Here is a 15,788-nt window from a genome sequence, read left to right as displayed (position 1 = left end):
GTGTGTGGTGGTGGTGGTGGTGGGGGNGGGGGGGGGGCTATAGACAGGACACCGGGCTAGCGTTTGCTTTACCGCACTGTACTTCTGTGTCACTGATATTAAGTTCTATTTATATAAGATGTGCATCAAGGATTTACTCCAGTTCGCCTGTTTTGAAGAGTGTAAGAAAAGACTTAAGACAATTAGTTTCTGATTTTATCAGGATGATAAGCATAGAGGGTAACTGATGATGCGGGCGTCTTAGTATTTTAATATGTTTCTGTTTGTTATGTATGTAAAGGTAGTTGTATATTAAATTTGAAAGGCTATGTATGTGCCGCACTGTATGTATTGTTTGTTGTATTTCTGTCAATAAAGTTATTTAAAAAAAACAGAAATTTGCCCTACCGCTGCAGGTGGTTCCGTCCCAGCCGGGCTGGCACCGGCAGCTGCAGGAGCTCGAGTCCAGGATTCCGCCGTTTGCGCACGACAGACCGCAAGCTGGAAAATCAATCAATCAATCAATCAATCAATCAATCAATCAATAAATAAATCAATCAATAAATCAATATATCAACACTATTTCCTGAGAGGGATGAAGGAAGCTATATACATCAGGGCCCATCACCCTTCACTGAACCGCGACCGGGGGGGGGGGCCAACATAGTCTACCAGATACCTTTGACCCAGTGTTGACGTCACACTTCAAAGAAGCCACGTGACAAGCCTCACTGGGTCAGTCTACTGTCAAAGTGACTGGTCGAAAGCTCTAGGTGAGAGAATTTTTTGTGTTGGATCGAAAGTTTGAACTCTTAACATGTAACTACAAACACAGATGAACTTTCATGATAATCTATCAATATATCTAATCTCCAAGCAGATCATACGGTGGCTAATGGACATTCCCCTGACCAATGGATACTGACTTGCCACCGTACGATCTGCTTGGAGATATCAATATATCACTTTATCGATCAATCAAAATGTTGATAAATCAATATATCAATAAATCGATAATTGAAGAATCAATGTATCGGTAAATCAATATCTCAATCAAACATGTAGCAAAAAAGGAAGTTTGGCCTTCGTCAGGGTTACTGACCTAGAAGTTGTTCTAGACACGTGACCGCACGAACGCGTGACATCAGCAGGGAGGTCAAAGGTGAGTGGAAGTCGATGTCGACCTCCACCGTGATTGCTTAGAATATTACGTCACACGGCCGTATGGTCACGTGTCTAGCGCCACTGGGTTATTCATAATGAAGAAGACGAAAAATTCGCCGCAAACTTTGGAATTAGTGATGCTTTATTTTGTAGAATTTCAAACTTTGTTCAATGTCATTTCCAATAGATATAATAATAATAATGGTTTATTTCTTTCATAGAGTACGGTACAGAGTAGCAGGGTCCCCGTAGGACCCTGAATTGATCTGCCGCATTACACAGATTATCAAAAATGGTTGGCACAAATATTAAAAGCAATTATTCAAAACAGTTAACAACAGCAATTATATACAATACCAAAAAGTATTTTAAGTCTTTGAAAAAATGTAAGAAAGGAAATAGGGAAACGTGTTTGTGAACGGGATTCTTACTTTGGCAGAGGTCTCCTGTCCATGCGCCCACACAGTTACAGTCGCAGGTGTGCTCGTTGTAGTTGGCGGGGTTCCCGCCCCGGGTACCGCCGTTATAGCACGGGCCTCGCGGGTCGTTGGCACATGCTGGCGGGTAAGACAAGTAAAACGTATTTAAAACAAGTAATAGTCTTCTTCAATTGTACGCTTGCGGTGGTTAAATTTGTGAAAGGCTACACTTTTCAAGACGATTAAAAAGGCAAATTAAAGTAAGTATTGACAAGTGACAACCTGCACCCTTGCAACGTATATGGAGTGGAGGTCAATGCCGTTTTAAAAATACCTAGATGTTATTCCCTTAACGATTGTAAAAGCACGTGCACATTCCCATCCGATCCTAAGCTATACTGTGAAACCCGACCGGTAGTCTTTTGAATTGATGATATATAGCATGACTGTTGGGGACTAGCAGAAGATGCCTTTCTTCATGCTAGTACTTTGTACAACTAGTGCTGAACAATAAAGTTTATCAAGTTTGCCAATGCTCATCGGTGTTATCACAGCTATCACAATAAAGATACAATAAGAAATCTTTCACAATAAGAAAATTTGGCTAAGTCCTATTCTTTGTGTTGAGAAATTACAGTTTAAACTTCCTGCATAATAAGACATCTTGTGTGGATGTTTGCGGTGTGAACCTACAGCAGGTGCCGCAGAACTCGGGGCAGTTCTGCATGACGTAGTCGTGAGAGTGGCACATGGAGGTGAGCGGCCAGCCCGGACTGGCACCGCACAGAGCGTTGATGTTCTGGCACGTCGACTGAGACGCTGGAAGCCAGGAAAGAAGGGAAAAATCTAGATGAAGTCGGGCATATATTTGATAGAACCCTTAGAATTCTTAGTACAAGTTCTCGGAACATTAAGATGTTTGCAAGTGTTCGATATTCAAACTTGACGTACATGTATCTCCAACAAGTGCACGTTATGGATAAACACCAGCAAAAATGGGAAAGAAATTCACTAATGCAGATTATTTAGTAATTCCAGATGTCAAGTCAAGACAGTCTTAAGAAGGCATTGATAGCACCACCTTTTTAATATGTTGGAATTATGAGGATCGATGCTATATATTTCCTGGATAAATGAGTAAAAATCGACCATATGTTTGCGTACTTGACAATAAAAATCAAAGTTGCTTTTTTATAACACCCACGTGTTTTTTTCATGGTAATTCGTTGACCACTTAATTTTTATCTTAAAGTAACCTTTAGCGTTTTTAGTCGTTTAATAAGACCAAAATTTTAAAGTCAAATGCTAACTATTGGACACGTACAAAAATGTAAATAATGAATAAGATGGTAACAGATGGTAAGTTTATCTGGTGCAAAATAGAAACATTGCGTCAAAGGATGCATCGGTCAAGTTTTACCCACTTCCATCTACTGTTGTTTTTTTTTGTTTGTTTATTTATTATTGTTGTTGTTTTTTGGAGAAATGGCCGCCAAAAACGTAAACGTAATACAAAGCTTATATCAGCAAAGTTACAAAATAACGCACTTAACAAGCGTATCTAATACATACAAATTACATATTTTTTTACTTCATAAAAATCCAGTGTTTTTAGCCCTACCTGCGACGCCCAGCCCGGCAGCAAAGAAAATAGTCCAAAGCATTGCGGAGTTCGGTCGACGGTCCCTTTAGTTCCTTCGTTTGGGTACAAAGTGTTGAGAAATCGACCCGTCCTTTATACTTATACCCTACAGGATGGGCACGTACGAACTGGTGTTGACATTTCGCGTTATTAATAAAGATATGCATTAATAAGGTTCACATTAGGTCACGGCCAGCAAAGTTCGCGACTCGCTTGAACCATGACACGGTTAGAACAGGTCATGTGTTGGTTTTTCGTGTTTTTGGGGAGGGGAAAGAACAAGACGGTTGCCCAGTATAGTATATCCGTTCAAAATGCTCAGTATTAATATATGTGCGTGTCTTCATACTAAAAAAGAAGGGTCAAAACTTTTGGCTCCTACTTATATCATGATCGCTACGTTTGTGCATACAATAGCAGTAAGCCAGAGAAGCATCGAGTTCCGGTTGTCATCGCGAATTGTTCAACATACAGTGTACGTAAAGATTAATTCAAAGTATTGAATGTCCAATGCAAAGCTTATTACCTTATTATACAAATCTGAATAAGGGCCGTCCTAGTTTTTTATACCCCATTGATCTTGACTCAATATTACAAATGTGTATTTCCATGAATGTATTTTGTGCAATTAAAATGATGCTGAGCTCACTATAAATATTTATATGGTCGTGATTCCACGCACTACAAAACTGCTCTGCGTCATAGAGGTGATTACATCATTTCCGCTAACATTCGAAAAACGCACGCTCTAAGAACGGAAGCTGCGTTCTTAGAACTCACGTTCGAACACTTCGAACTGAGTTCGAATGTTGCCGGAAATGATGTCATCCCCGCTGTGGAAGTGTAAACTCCTCTACTACCGGTAGAACGCACTTATTTGACGGAAGGTCTGGCTTACATAAGTAAAATGCGGCTATTACCATAATGTGCATCACATGATAACTACAACTTTTCGCCTTTAGATTAGAAAAAAAGTCTATTCTTAGCAAACCAATAGCAAACACATATCTAAGTACAGTGTGGCCACTTTTTCTCCCATTTTACTATTTACCTTCACGTTTAATCATTACATTAGTAACTTAAATACTATTTCTAATAATACTGAATATATATTTAACGTTATTGATGCAGAACCACAGAAAGAATAGCAACAGTGTAAACTGAGGCTAATTCTGTATCCAAATAAAGTCAAAGTCAAATACTTAGATTTTGAATATACATTTGTACATTGGTATCCCACTACACGTGGCTATCTACCAGGGGAAAAATTGCTTCACACTTATCACGATAGTATAGCGTGCCCGCCCGGATATAAAAAGACGTCATGATTTTATCCTGTCTAACATGTATCTAGGCTGCGTCATATATTCCACTGTATATCGAACATATATACGTAATACCGCTGTGACCTAGTAGAACCTTTGCCGACCAACTTCCAAACACAGATGACCTTACACGCGACTAACACCCAACCCAACCATGGTCTGGAGAAGGTCGGGAGGCCATGGTCGGCATGTGTGTGTGGCTGAGCCCATGTGACCGTAATACAACCACCCCACACCTTAACACGTACGTCACACCCTGTTGTCGTGTGCTCCGTGTTTGATCCAGATAACCTTGCACGCGACTAACACCCAACCCAACCATGGTCCAGAGAAGGTCGGGAGGCCATGGCGGACTATCAAATGTTACTGAGGCACTAGGCATCACCCATGTTACTGAATTACAGCCATTCCCCACATCGTAACACGTCAAACCCTGCTGTCGTGTACTCCGTGTTTGGTCCAAATAACTTAGCACACGCACACGACTAACACCCAACCCAACCATGGTCTGGAGAAGGTCGGGAGGCCATGGCCGGCCTGTGTGTCTGGGGCCCATGTGACCCAGTACAACCACCCCACTCCTTAACACGTCACACCCTGTTGTCGTGCATTCCGTGTTTGCTCTAAGAACCAAGAGGATATGGTGAGATAACCTCTGGGTGCGGGGGTCAGATCGGAGAGGAAATGGTTTGCGTCAGAGTCCTTGCAGTACTGGGAACAACATCTGCGCCGTTCTCACGAAAGCCAAACGGGACCGACCAAAAATATATTGGGGTTTGGTACCTCAGTGCGCGGAGGTATTGTTTGTTTTCGGTGTGTTTGTGTGTGCGTTTGCTTACAATTTGCCTTCAAAAATGCGCTCAATGGGCTCTCTTGGCTTGGCGTTCCTTTGATGCCCACGATCATGATAATGATCATTCTGGCATACTCATTTTCACCTGAGCGAAGTGAGGAAAGTCGTGTTAAGGGCCTTTCATTTCACAAGGGCACAAGGTTGGAGTTTTGGCTGGATTCGAACCCGGGACACAACACAACCCCACACCTCTCAAACAAATTTTAAATTTTGTCGACCTTTCGGCGATCAACAAATACGACCCTTAAGAGTTGGATTCTTAGTCAAAACCACAACCCCACATTGACCAAGAAATTTAGATATTTGCTGGCGTTGAATATTCAAATGATGAGCATTGAAAACTAAGATCTTAGTTGGAAGAGATAAAAAAAATCAACGACGTCGTATGCATTGAACATATTGAGCCCGAGAAAATATGGTTTGTTCGACCAATATTCATGTTGACCATGTGCTACAGTTTAATTCGTACGTTAACATTAAAAGCAATAATTATTGCAATTACTAATACACAGTGATTTTAATACAATAAAATACTGTTAACATAAATTCCAACTGTATTCTGGCAGTGTTTGTTCATTTTGTTGGTTTATATCGGTACTGTTTGCTATATCTACATGTCGTCAGTCCTGGTGTCTTCTAACGCACATAACATGCGTCTTTTTGGCGACGCCTTTGGGGCGGAGGCATTTGTGTAAGTACTACGATCGCTTTGAAAGAATTTCAAAAATTGCACGAATGCGTTCCCCAGGGAATTGGTTTGGAGGAAACCTTGGGCCATGTGGTTTTTGGATCAAGCAGGTAACTTACACGGGGTGCCCACGTGCCACCCATCCAGCTGCCTGGCATGATTAATTACTGGTCATCAGTCTTCTCCCCACACCATGGACAGAGAGCACAGCTGTCTTTGGCAAAAGACCATATTCAAACAGGTCACAGAGAGAAAAGAAATTATCCGTCCTTTTGGAACCCACAAAAGGTAAAAAAAAAGTCAAAGGAGTAACAACTTCAGACCAGACATAAAATCCAGTCTCTGGTGGAGGATGGTTTTCAGTTTGTTTCTAGCGGGAACTCGAGTAAAGTAAGTATGTCATCATAAAATCTATATTGCTGGGGAAGAACGGCTGATTCCTCCTATACGTGTATTTGGTATATTGCCCCACACCTCCTCCACCCATCCTGTAAATTTTATAACATAGGGAAATATGTTCTCCTGATAATTGTAATGTAGATTGCTAGCTCCACCACATGAAATAATATATATCATTCAGTCGTCGCCTTGGCAATGATTTTTATTGCCTCAGCCTTGTTAACATTTGCTGTAATCATACCGGCTAGTTTTGCCGAATTTTCTCTCAAATCAAATGTTCATGTAACATATGTGTTGAATACTGTTTAGGTGTAACACTCGGTTAAGTTTTTTTTTGCAGAATTAAGCAGAGGGATAGCACAAAATTTGCGAGGTAAAGCAAGTCAGGATTTTGCTCAATATCATATAGAATAGAATAGAAATCACAAGAAAGGAGGTTTGTTGTATCCACCGGCATGGTTCTGGATAGTCAATGCCTATCTAAAACCATTCTTGGGTCAAGTATACGTTCTTGAATACGCCGAGACTATCCAGAACCATGGCTAGGGCAAATCTACGTTCTTGGATACGCTGAAACTATCCAGAACCGTGCCTGATCCTAACCTATTCAGGAACAGAACTAGAGGCACGGTTCTGTATACAATATTGCTTTACCATCCGTGCAAATAAGGTCAGGGTAATTTTTCCTCTGTTTATTTGGTGATACTGGTGGCCCTGCTTTTTGGAGGCCTTAGTACAATGTAAACGGAAACATAGACCCAAGGTTCTTAACTCCAACTTGAAGCCTGGGTGCCCACCCCCTTATCTGAATTTACATGTAAACGATTACATCCAAATGTAACACACTATTTTTCTCCTCAAATTTCAAGTATTTTGACATTATGGTTGGATCCTTTTCTTACAATATGCAGGCAAGGTTCATGTATGTACCTCAACATTTTTTTACTTGTATATGATGTACATTTAGACATTGCATCATCCTTGTTTCTTCTGAATTTCTTTCTGAATACATACTTAAACAACAGACGTATACCTTAAGAAGTCATCAAATGGCTTATTTTGGGATGCTGCTTAACAGGAAAAGAATTGAAAAATTTACAAGAACGTTTAGAATACCAAAGATGACTGCATGATTTTGACTGCATGTTTTGTACATCTAGAACAATCATTCTATGGGTCCCTGGAAAATTTTTAATTTGAGTACATGCAGATTTACAAGATTCTACCATTCATTTCTTGGATACATACTCAATTGAGTTTTTAGCCATTTTGTGAAAGCATCAAAGAAAAGAAACCTGGTGATCTGATTTTTTCTTTGTTCTCCGTAAATCTAAATCTAAGAAAGACGAGGAACACTGATAAAATTGATGGACCCTTCACGATATTTTGGGACATTTTACAACTAGAAAACAGCCAGACATTTTGACAGCTACATATTAGCCAGCTTCTTCTTGTTCTTCTTTAGCTTTTTAAAGTTTTCTTATTTCTGTTTTATGACTACAGACTCTGAGATTGTTTGTACGAGTAGTGTGAGTGTGTTAGTCACAAAACAATGAACCTAAGGAATGAAGTCAATTTCCTGTCCAGTCAACCCTGTCTATTGTGACTATACAAGGGACTCAAAGAAAACTATACACAGGATTCTAAATGCTTGGGTCAGTGGACAAAGCAATCGAAGAGACTACAATGGCAAGTTGGTCCTAAAGCAGAGATAGTCACATGTTTGACTGTATATCAATGACCAGGTGGTCCTTAATACACAGTGCTGGTCACTAGTACTGGTTTGACTGTGTTTCTCATCTATCAGGTTACTGAATAAGACAATTATGAAGGCATCTAAGGGGACAATGCCAACAGTACACAGATATGTTACTGGGTTAGAATTGCGATGCCATTTTGGCAATGAGAAGTCCTGTAATGCACACGTTCCCCACTAGATGGCTCTGTTGTACTGTGTGGTAGGGGATCACAACAGTCAAGTTCCTACAGGTTGACAGGCTGCAATGTGCACGGTTTCTGCTAGATGGCTCTGATGTACAGTCGGATGTCACCACAAGTTCCTACATAGAGGGCATGTGGACTGGTTGCTGGTGCTGAACCACTTGTACTGTGGGAAATGAGATAATAAATTGAGTTATGAATGGCCATCCTGTATTTGTATTGTTTTGGAACATACAGAAATAGATGGTCTTTTTTGGAGACAGTGTTTAATGAATTGTCTCACATTTTAATGATTTGTGATTTTTGCAAAAATCTGCTGTTTTTCAAAGTTTAGGGAGGAATTACTAGCTCCAGAAAGCTATATTTCTGAAATTGGGTGTGGCCAAATATCTAGTGATGATCATCACTACATCACAAAACTTGCATACACCATCATCTTGCAAGATTTAAAAGTATAACTACATGATTGTATAAATGCAAAAAGTAATACTTTCAAGACAGTCAAAAAGTCCTCAGCCACTCCCTTCCCTTTAAGTTTTAACAATGATTATCATATTTCTCACAGTGGGGTCGTGTGGCACTAGACTCAAGTGAAAATGAGTATTGTCCGTTCGGTATTTGTTTCTATGTGCGGGACAAAACACCAGCAACAGCTGCCTCTGTTCCGCATGTATTGTACTGTTGCAATTTCAATAAATAAATAAATAAAATAAATAAATATTTCTCACTGACCAGACAAGCAGAGTGGAATTTCTTCTTGCATGTCTTGCAGGAGAGTTTAGGCAGCTGACAGTTGGATCCGTGGATGACAGAGTAACACACCATACAGTCCTCTACTCCCTCAAACCTCTTATCAACGTTCTTCTTCCACAGGATCAGTCCGTCCATGATACTGCCATTCTGCAGAAGGTACAGGTAAAACTGTTAACTTTCCTCTGTGAAAAGTTTCATAAGGTTGGTACGTAAGTCACTGAGTAAACAAGCTGTTTTTTTACACAACCAAGTGCTTTAATCACAGCCAATGTTTCGGTGACCGTCTGTCACCTTCCTCAGGGCAATTCTGACTGGTTCACATTGCACTACAGCACAGGTGACGCTGCTATAGATGCATTCCCAAATGTAACATGTCAGCTGTGAATAAAATGCTTGGTTTTGTAAAAAAGAGGTTCTTTACTTTGTTAACTTTAAAGTTTACTGTATGACAAGTGTACGAGTTTAACATCCCATGCCAGTCATTATGTGTTAAGGATAAATCCAGTTACCAATGAGTATTGTTTTGCATCTAGGCTCAATGGAACTACCCTATACTTACTACTGGTGGGCCTACATGTACATCATGAAATTAGTAGTCAGGCAGGCATCTCTTTATTAATACCTCTGTCATGCATGTATGTTTTACATGCATTTCATGATTTAATGTTCAATGTTGTTGTGTATCTAAGTTGGTGGCCCTACTGGTAAGAGTGCTACCCTGAGGTATATCTAGACTATCCTCTCTGTCATGCAGCACTGCAAGTTCTAAGCTACCCTGTAAATACTGTTTATGGCCCTACTGTTGAGAGAAGTACATGTACCTCTATACTAATCCCTCTTTCATGCAGCTCTGTAAGCTCTAAGCTACCCTGAAGTTACAGCTGTTCGTACCTGGTGAGAGAAGTATCCAGTCATCTCTACACTATGGTCTCTCTGTCATGCAGGCAGTGTGAGGAGAGACAAGAGAACTGACAGGTTCAAAACACCACACACCACACACTGCACAAATCACAGACTGTACAACATAGACCACAAAAACGCACGCCGCACACATGCACACACACACACACAAATACAAATGTACTCACACACATACACACACACACAACACACATACACACACACACACACACAAGAACACACACACAAAAGAACGCACACTCATTCCCACAAACACGCAGACATGCACACACACAAACACACACACAAAGATACAAACAGACACAAAGACACACACACACACACATGCACACACAGAGATGTAAATTCATGGCTGGAAATGTGCAGTTTAGTGCAGGTACATTTGAGCAAAGATATGTGGCTGTTAGCATCAGTCCTACAATCCTACCCTGAGGAACCCCCAAAACCTTCTAAAACTGATGAATCAGATACTACTAATCAACTCCAGCCATTTAAATTCTGTCAAATCCTCATTGATAAAAAAGAAATGTCATTTCTAAACAAAGCAGCAACAAACATCAGTCAGTCACTGTCAGTATAGTTGTCAATGAGGAACCCCTACCCTTCTTTAGCCACCAAAGATAGAGACAATGTTACAAACATCACAACATAACTTGCAACAGACAGTTGGGGTCCTACCATGCATCCTTGAGGAACCCTTAAGACAATGACTTTCTTCACATCATGGACCAATCTTACACATCAATTATAGCATTTTCACAAAAGGATACATAAAACAAACAGAAAAAAGGACAAAGAACTTATTAAGACATTAGCCACAGATCCATAAATAGAAAGTAAAGGTTGAAAACAAATTATAAGTATAATATCTATGGTAAAGAATAGCAAAATTATAAATGGTAAATAACAGTCTACCGTGCAGGTGTGTGCAATTCTCACCTGGTGAGACAGGAAGGTGGTCATCTGCAGCATCCAGTTCCTCCACTGGGCGCTCGCCACCCCGACGCGCTTACCGCTCTCCACGTTCACCGTGCCTAATGGATGGTTTGCTGGCAGCTGGACAACCAGCTCCATCGAAACCTCGTCTACTGTGTAGGTCGCTACAACTTCACGAGCGGCAGGGCGGCCTTTCACCTGGGAACGAGGGAATGAATGAGTGAATGAATGAATGAAAAAGTGAAAGCAAAATGTTTACCATCATTCCTGCACTGTTAATTCTTACTCAAACACATTCATATATATGGTGACATGAGTCTAAATCACTCCTGCTATAAGCAACATGATGTAACCCAACACCAGTTACCATGGTGACAGACGTCTGGTTCAGGTCATTGACCTTATTTGTTTGGAGAAGAAAAGGAAGAAACAGCAAAAACAATATGTTTTCTTTCTGTGAAGGTAAACATAATTATGTAGGATCTTACCGTCATGTTGTCAAAGCTGTGCTGAGTGTTCTGTACAGCCTGGATCTCTGCTGAACACAGGACAGGACTCACAAACTTACTGGTTAACCTGGAGACAAAACAAAAAACAGACTCAGATACTGTAACAGTCAAACCTGGTCAGCCTACCACCTCTAACATAATAACATGATGTGACAGAAGCGGTGGATTGCTCATTCCGTGACAAAGACTGGAGTTGTACATAAAAAATTTGGGTAAGTCCAATTTCTTGTGTTGGGAATTACACTTCAAACATGCTTCCTGTCATTATTGACTTCTTGTTCTTATTGCCAACTGTTACTGCATGGGCTAGCTACTCTTTCCTTGCAGCCAAAGGCCCTGGAGAGTTGTAGTAATTACTGACCTCTCTACTAAAGTAGACACTCTCTTGTCCTGACTGTTCCACCATTGCCTGACCATAGCAGGCAGGTCCTCCAGGGTGTTGTAGTAGACAGTACAGGCCAGGTGCTGTAACTCAGGTGAGCTGGGTTCACCTGTCAGGTGTGGAAAAATGATCAATGACAGGTGCAAGAGAAAAGATCTGCCCTTAATTCATTTACAACTAAAAATGTCATTGAGTCACTCACGATTATCATACTTTAGGCTGGATTACTGCACTAATGCATGGTTACTCAAGAAAGTTAACAATCACTTTATACAAAGTAACACGATGTATTTCACCTTTGATATCGAGCCCAGGTTTCTTGTCAAACATGCTGCTGGGCTGATGGGTCCTGCTGTGCTGGCTGGACATCAAACCAACGCTTTCTTACCCTTTCCTTTTTCTTCCTCATGTTCCAAAACCACACTACATTGTACCTACAAAATGTACCTTTGATGTCGATAATCCTTTTTTCCAACTCATTTTACTTTCTATCTATATCATAGAATTAAATTTAACTCCAAAGCCACACTACCTAAAACACGTACCTTTGATATCTAGCCCAGGTTCCTTGTCAAACATGCTCTTGGGCTGGTGGCTCCTGCTGTGCTGGCGGGACGGGGATCCCTTCCCGCTCTCGTGACGCTGTCTCTCCGTCAGCAGGACCGGTTTGGACGGCATCAGGCGGAAAAGGTTCAGCAGCAGCAGCTGGACAGACTTGGACTCACGCAGGTGGGACGAATACGCTGCTCTTAACTGTTGGAAAGTAATTATAGAAATTTCCATGCGAGCAGGTATGCCATAGTGAAGTGGTGAGCCTACACCTACTTGACTTTCCTCAGTAACCGATAAATGACAATTTTGAAGGTAGAAACATTACAACATACCTCTGAGTTAGCCCCCCTGAAGAATGTTAACAGAAGTTTCCATGCCAGCAGGTAGGCCATAGTGAAGTGATGAGCCTCTGAGCCAGGCTGGATCACGGCACACTCACCCACCGTCACCTCCGCTAGAATCACCTCTACATACGTCGACGTCATCTCTAACACATCCAGCAGGGCAGCAGGGGGAGACCTGGGATCAATACAGGGTTAGAGATTGATTATTGATTGATCAATACATTCTTAATGATTGATTATTGATTATCGGTTGATATTGATTGGCACAGCAAAACATCCAGCAGGGCAGCAGGGGGTGACCTGCGATCAATACATGCTTAGTGATTGATCATTGATTACTGATTGGCACAGCCCAATGCTGCCTACCCCTTCTGACTGACCACTGACAAACTGTGTATAGGTAAACACTCTTGTTTTATTGTTTTTAAGGCAATGCACCAAAAGATGCCTCACTACCTATTGCCTGTTCTAAGTGTAGGGACATGTTCTGTATTGGAACCTGCTCACAAATTGGGACCCGCATCTATTACATGTACCTCAAATTAATGTGCAGTCTTTTAAAGGCAACAAACAGCATCATGGACCCACACTATGGAATAAACTGACCACTGAACAAAGAGTACCGATTGTTTCTGAAACAGAATACAGAGAGTAAACTGGTAGGCAGAACGAAAAAGTGAACAATGGTAGCAACCTGGTAACAGCAATGGTATGAGCTATCTGGTCCATGGATGACCGGAGAAATACAAGATCCAATTGCAAAGTTTGTTTAGACATTCAATAATGCAGAGTAGATAAACAGAGAAGAAAGTGCACAGACACTTACAGTGTAACCTCCTCCTTTTCCTCCTTCTCTCCCTCTGTGATCAGCCCCTCATCATAGCTGGCCAGGGAAGGCATCAGTCTGGGGGGATATAACAGATATACAGAAAAACAACATTTAATTAAGGGTTAATGACCTGCCCCAAGGTGTGATAAAGCCTGGTCAGTTGCTATAACCACTGAATAAAACCACCAAGTGAGCAATAAGTGATCGAGAGTAGCAAAAAATTCTGTCCTGTGATTGTATGCCCTTGAGTGAGATTGTTTTACCCGTTTTACCAGGGTTAATATGAGTTCACTGGAACATTGGAACAGAATGTGTATTCCATTTGGGGTTATCTGCGGCCTTTGGAACAGAATGCATGTTCCATTTTGGGTTATCTGTGGCCATTGGAAAGGAACGTGTACTCCATTCGGGGCCATTAGAATAGAGTGAGTCTCATTCCTCCCTCCCTCCTTCCTTCCTTCCTTACCTTAAGAGCAGTTTGAAGGCCGCCAGCTGCAGTGCCCGGTTCTCCACCAGTAGCATGGGGCACAGGTGGTTCAGCAGCGTCTGCAGGCGGTCGGGCAGTTGCGAGGGTTGCCCGGCAACAAGCCGCGCCTCCAGCGGATGGGCCTGGAGGAAGTCCTCAGGGACGTGGACCACGGCCGCGCACGTGGCCTCCAGGAGACGTCTTGACGGGAGCGAGAGGGACTTGAGCTGGTCCTTGGAGGTGTCTGAGGAATAATCAACACAAATACTGTAATTTGTGATTTTTTTACAGTACTCTTAGGCCACACCAATTTAATTGCTTGGTTAACAGATTCCCCCACTTCATTTCTTTCTGATTTGCAAAAAAAAAAATCAGAATCAACTGCAAAATGCTCATATTTTGCCCTGAACAGTTGAGAACAGTCCTTTTCTCCCTAGTTACAGTTATTCCATCTTTCAATGCAATGGTATCATTAAAAGTTCAAAATTCATTCAGACATACACAGGAACTGCAACACAATTGCAGACACAAGGTAGAGACTTGAGCTGGTCCTTGAAAGTGTCTGAATAATTACTAACACAAATAACAAGATGCACCCTCAGATAAAAAGTGCCCTCTGGCAGAACACATGGGAACTGCACTGCAACTGTTTTCATGCTAGCCCCATGTAAACCTTCCCCTGTGCCCTCCACACCCCAAACCCCAACCCAAACCGGTCTGACTACTGTCTGCTGCAGTCAGGTATAAACATATTGTTTTCCGAACGTCAAAAAACGTCTTGTATGATTTGAAAATGATTGAGCAAGCAAGTCAGGCTATCTTAACATATAATAAAAATAAATCATCAGCATAATCTGCCAATAAAAATTAAACATCAGCAACATGACCAGATAATTCTTTGTGTTCCTCATAATGATGAAAAAAATTGAGATAAACCTGTCACCCCTCAAACAAGGTTGGTACAACCTTTTCTGACGTACATAGCACCAGACAAGTTCCAACACACCTTCTTTTCTGTTCAAGTGAATTGAGGGAGGGACGCCATCTTGTCTGTCCTCTAAACTAGGTTGTGTACGATTTGAAAATGGCTGAACAAGTTGCTCAAGCAGGGCAGGCTGCAGCACAACCTGTGGCTGAGCTGATTTGGGGTCAGGTACAGCTGAGAATCACCGATGTTTGGACGGTACGTGGCCTGGCTATAGGTGCGTTCTACCTGGCCAACAGAGCCCTGACCATGCTGGCTGTCCGTCGGGCTGTTGAGAGGAGGGACCCCGACAACCCCGACCAGCCAGCCGACCCACAGGTGGGGTTGGAGGCAGAGGTGGACTCCCTCCTGGTTCCTGTCTACTTCTACTCCCAGCTGGGATACCAATACTTCACCTCCATCCTGAACGGCCCCTTCCTCAAGGCCTGCCTACAGACAGAGCTGGAGAAGGTCGGCTATAAGGAGCCCATCGACGTGAGCGTGGAGAAGTGGGAGCTACCAAACCTGCCGGAGGGGGGAGCAGGGCTGCTGATGGGGATGATGGGGGAGGAGAGAGTTCTGGGCTGGCTGGCAGAGTTACCTGAGAAGGTAGGCTCTTAATAAATACTTCATTTTCAGAAGTTACTAGTCTGTAGGAAAACTGACTAGTAAACAGATATATAGCACATTGTAGAGCCAACTGGTATGGGTAAAAAAATACC

General features: G+C 41.9%; 3 protein-coding genes across 3 annotated transcripts in view; 1 reads left to right on the top strand and 2 right to left on the bottom strand.

The window, feature by feature from the left end:
- Nucleotides 1-3,319, bottom strand: part of LOC109485620 (macrophage mannose receptor 1-like) — an 18,567-nt gene extending 15,248 nt beyond the window's left edge. The window contains exons 1-4 of the mRNA XM_019789309.1: nucleotides 3,184-3,319; nucleotides 2,256-2,381; nucleotides 1,575-1,700; nucleotides 388-480 (exon numbers count right to left, since the gene is read on the bottom strand). Of these exons, the coding sequence (XP_019644868.1) occupies nucleotides 388-480; nucleotides 1,575-1,700; nucleotides 2,256-2,381; nucleotides 3,184-3,226 (388 nt within the window). The 5' untranslated portion in view covers nucleotides 3,227-3,319. The remainder of the gene's footprint in view (nucleotides 1-387; nucleotides 481-1,574; nucleotides 1,701-2,255; nucleotides 2,382-3,183) is intronic.
- A 4,213-nt stretch (nucleotides 3,320-7,532) lies between these two features.
- The window catches only part of LOC109485614 (E3 ubiquitin-protein ligase listerin-like), a 36,387-nt gene continuing 28,131 nt past the window's right edge, over nucleotides 7,533-15,788 (bottom strand). The window contains 9 exon segments of the mRNA XM_019789300.1: nucleotides 7,533-8,576; nucleotides 9,143-9,310; nucleotides 11,024-11,218; nucleotides 11,509-11,596; nucleotides 11,891-12,020; nucleotides 12,457-12,664; nucleotides 12,796-12,982; nucleotides 13,634-13,711; nucleotides 14,103-14,346. Coding sequence (XP_019644859.1) covers nucleotides 8,517-8,576; nucleotides 9,143-9,310; nucleotides 11,024-11,218; nucleotides 11,509-11,596; nucleotides 11,891-12,020; nucleotides 12,457-12,664; nucleotides 12,796-12,982; nucleotides 13,634-13,711; nucleotides 14,103-14,346 — 1,358 coding nt within the window. The 3' untranslated portion in view covers nucleotides 7,533-8,516.
- LOC109485613 overlaps nucleotides 15,187-15,788 on the top strand; it is a 1,755-nt gene continuing 1,153 nt past the window's right edge. The window contains exon 1 of the mRNA XM_019789299.1: nucleotides 15,187-15,675. Within this exon, the coding sequence (XP_019644858.1) occupies nucleotides 15,187-15,675 (489 nt within the window). The remainder of the gene's footprint in view (nucleotides 15,676-15,788) is intronic.

The sequence above is a fragment of the Branchiostoma belcheri genome, unplaced genomic scaffold (assembly GCF_001625305.1).
Source record: "Branchiostoma belcheri isolate BF01 breed outbred unplaced genomic scaffold, Haploidv18h27 scaffold77, whole genome shotgun sequence".
Taxonomy (NCBI): Eukaryota; Metazoa; Chordata; class Leptocardii; order Amphioxiformes; family Branchiostomatidae; genus Branchiostoma; species Branchiostoma belcheri.
Note: the sequence above shows the minus strand (reverse complement) of the source record. Positions and strands in the feature narration are given on the sequence as shown.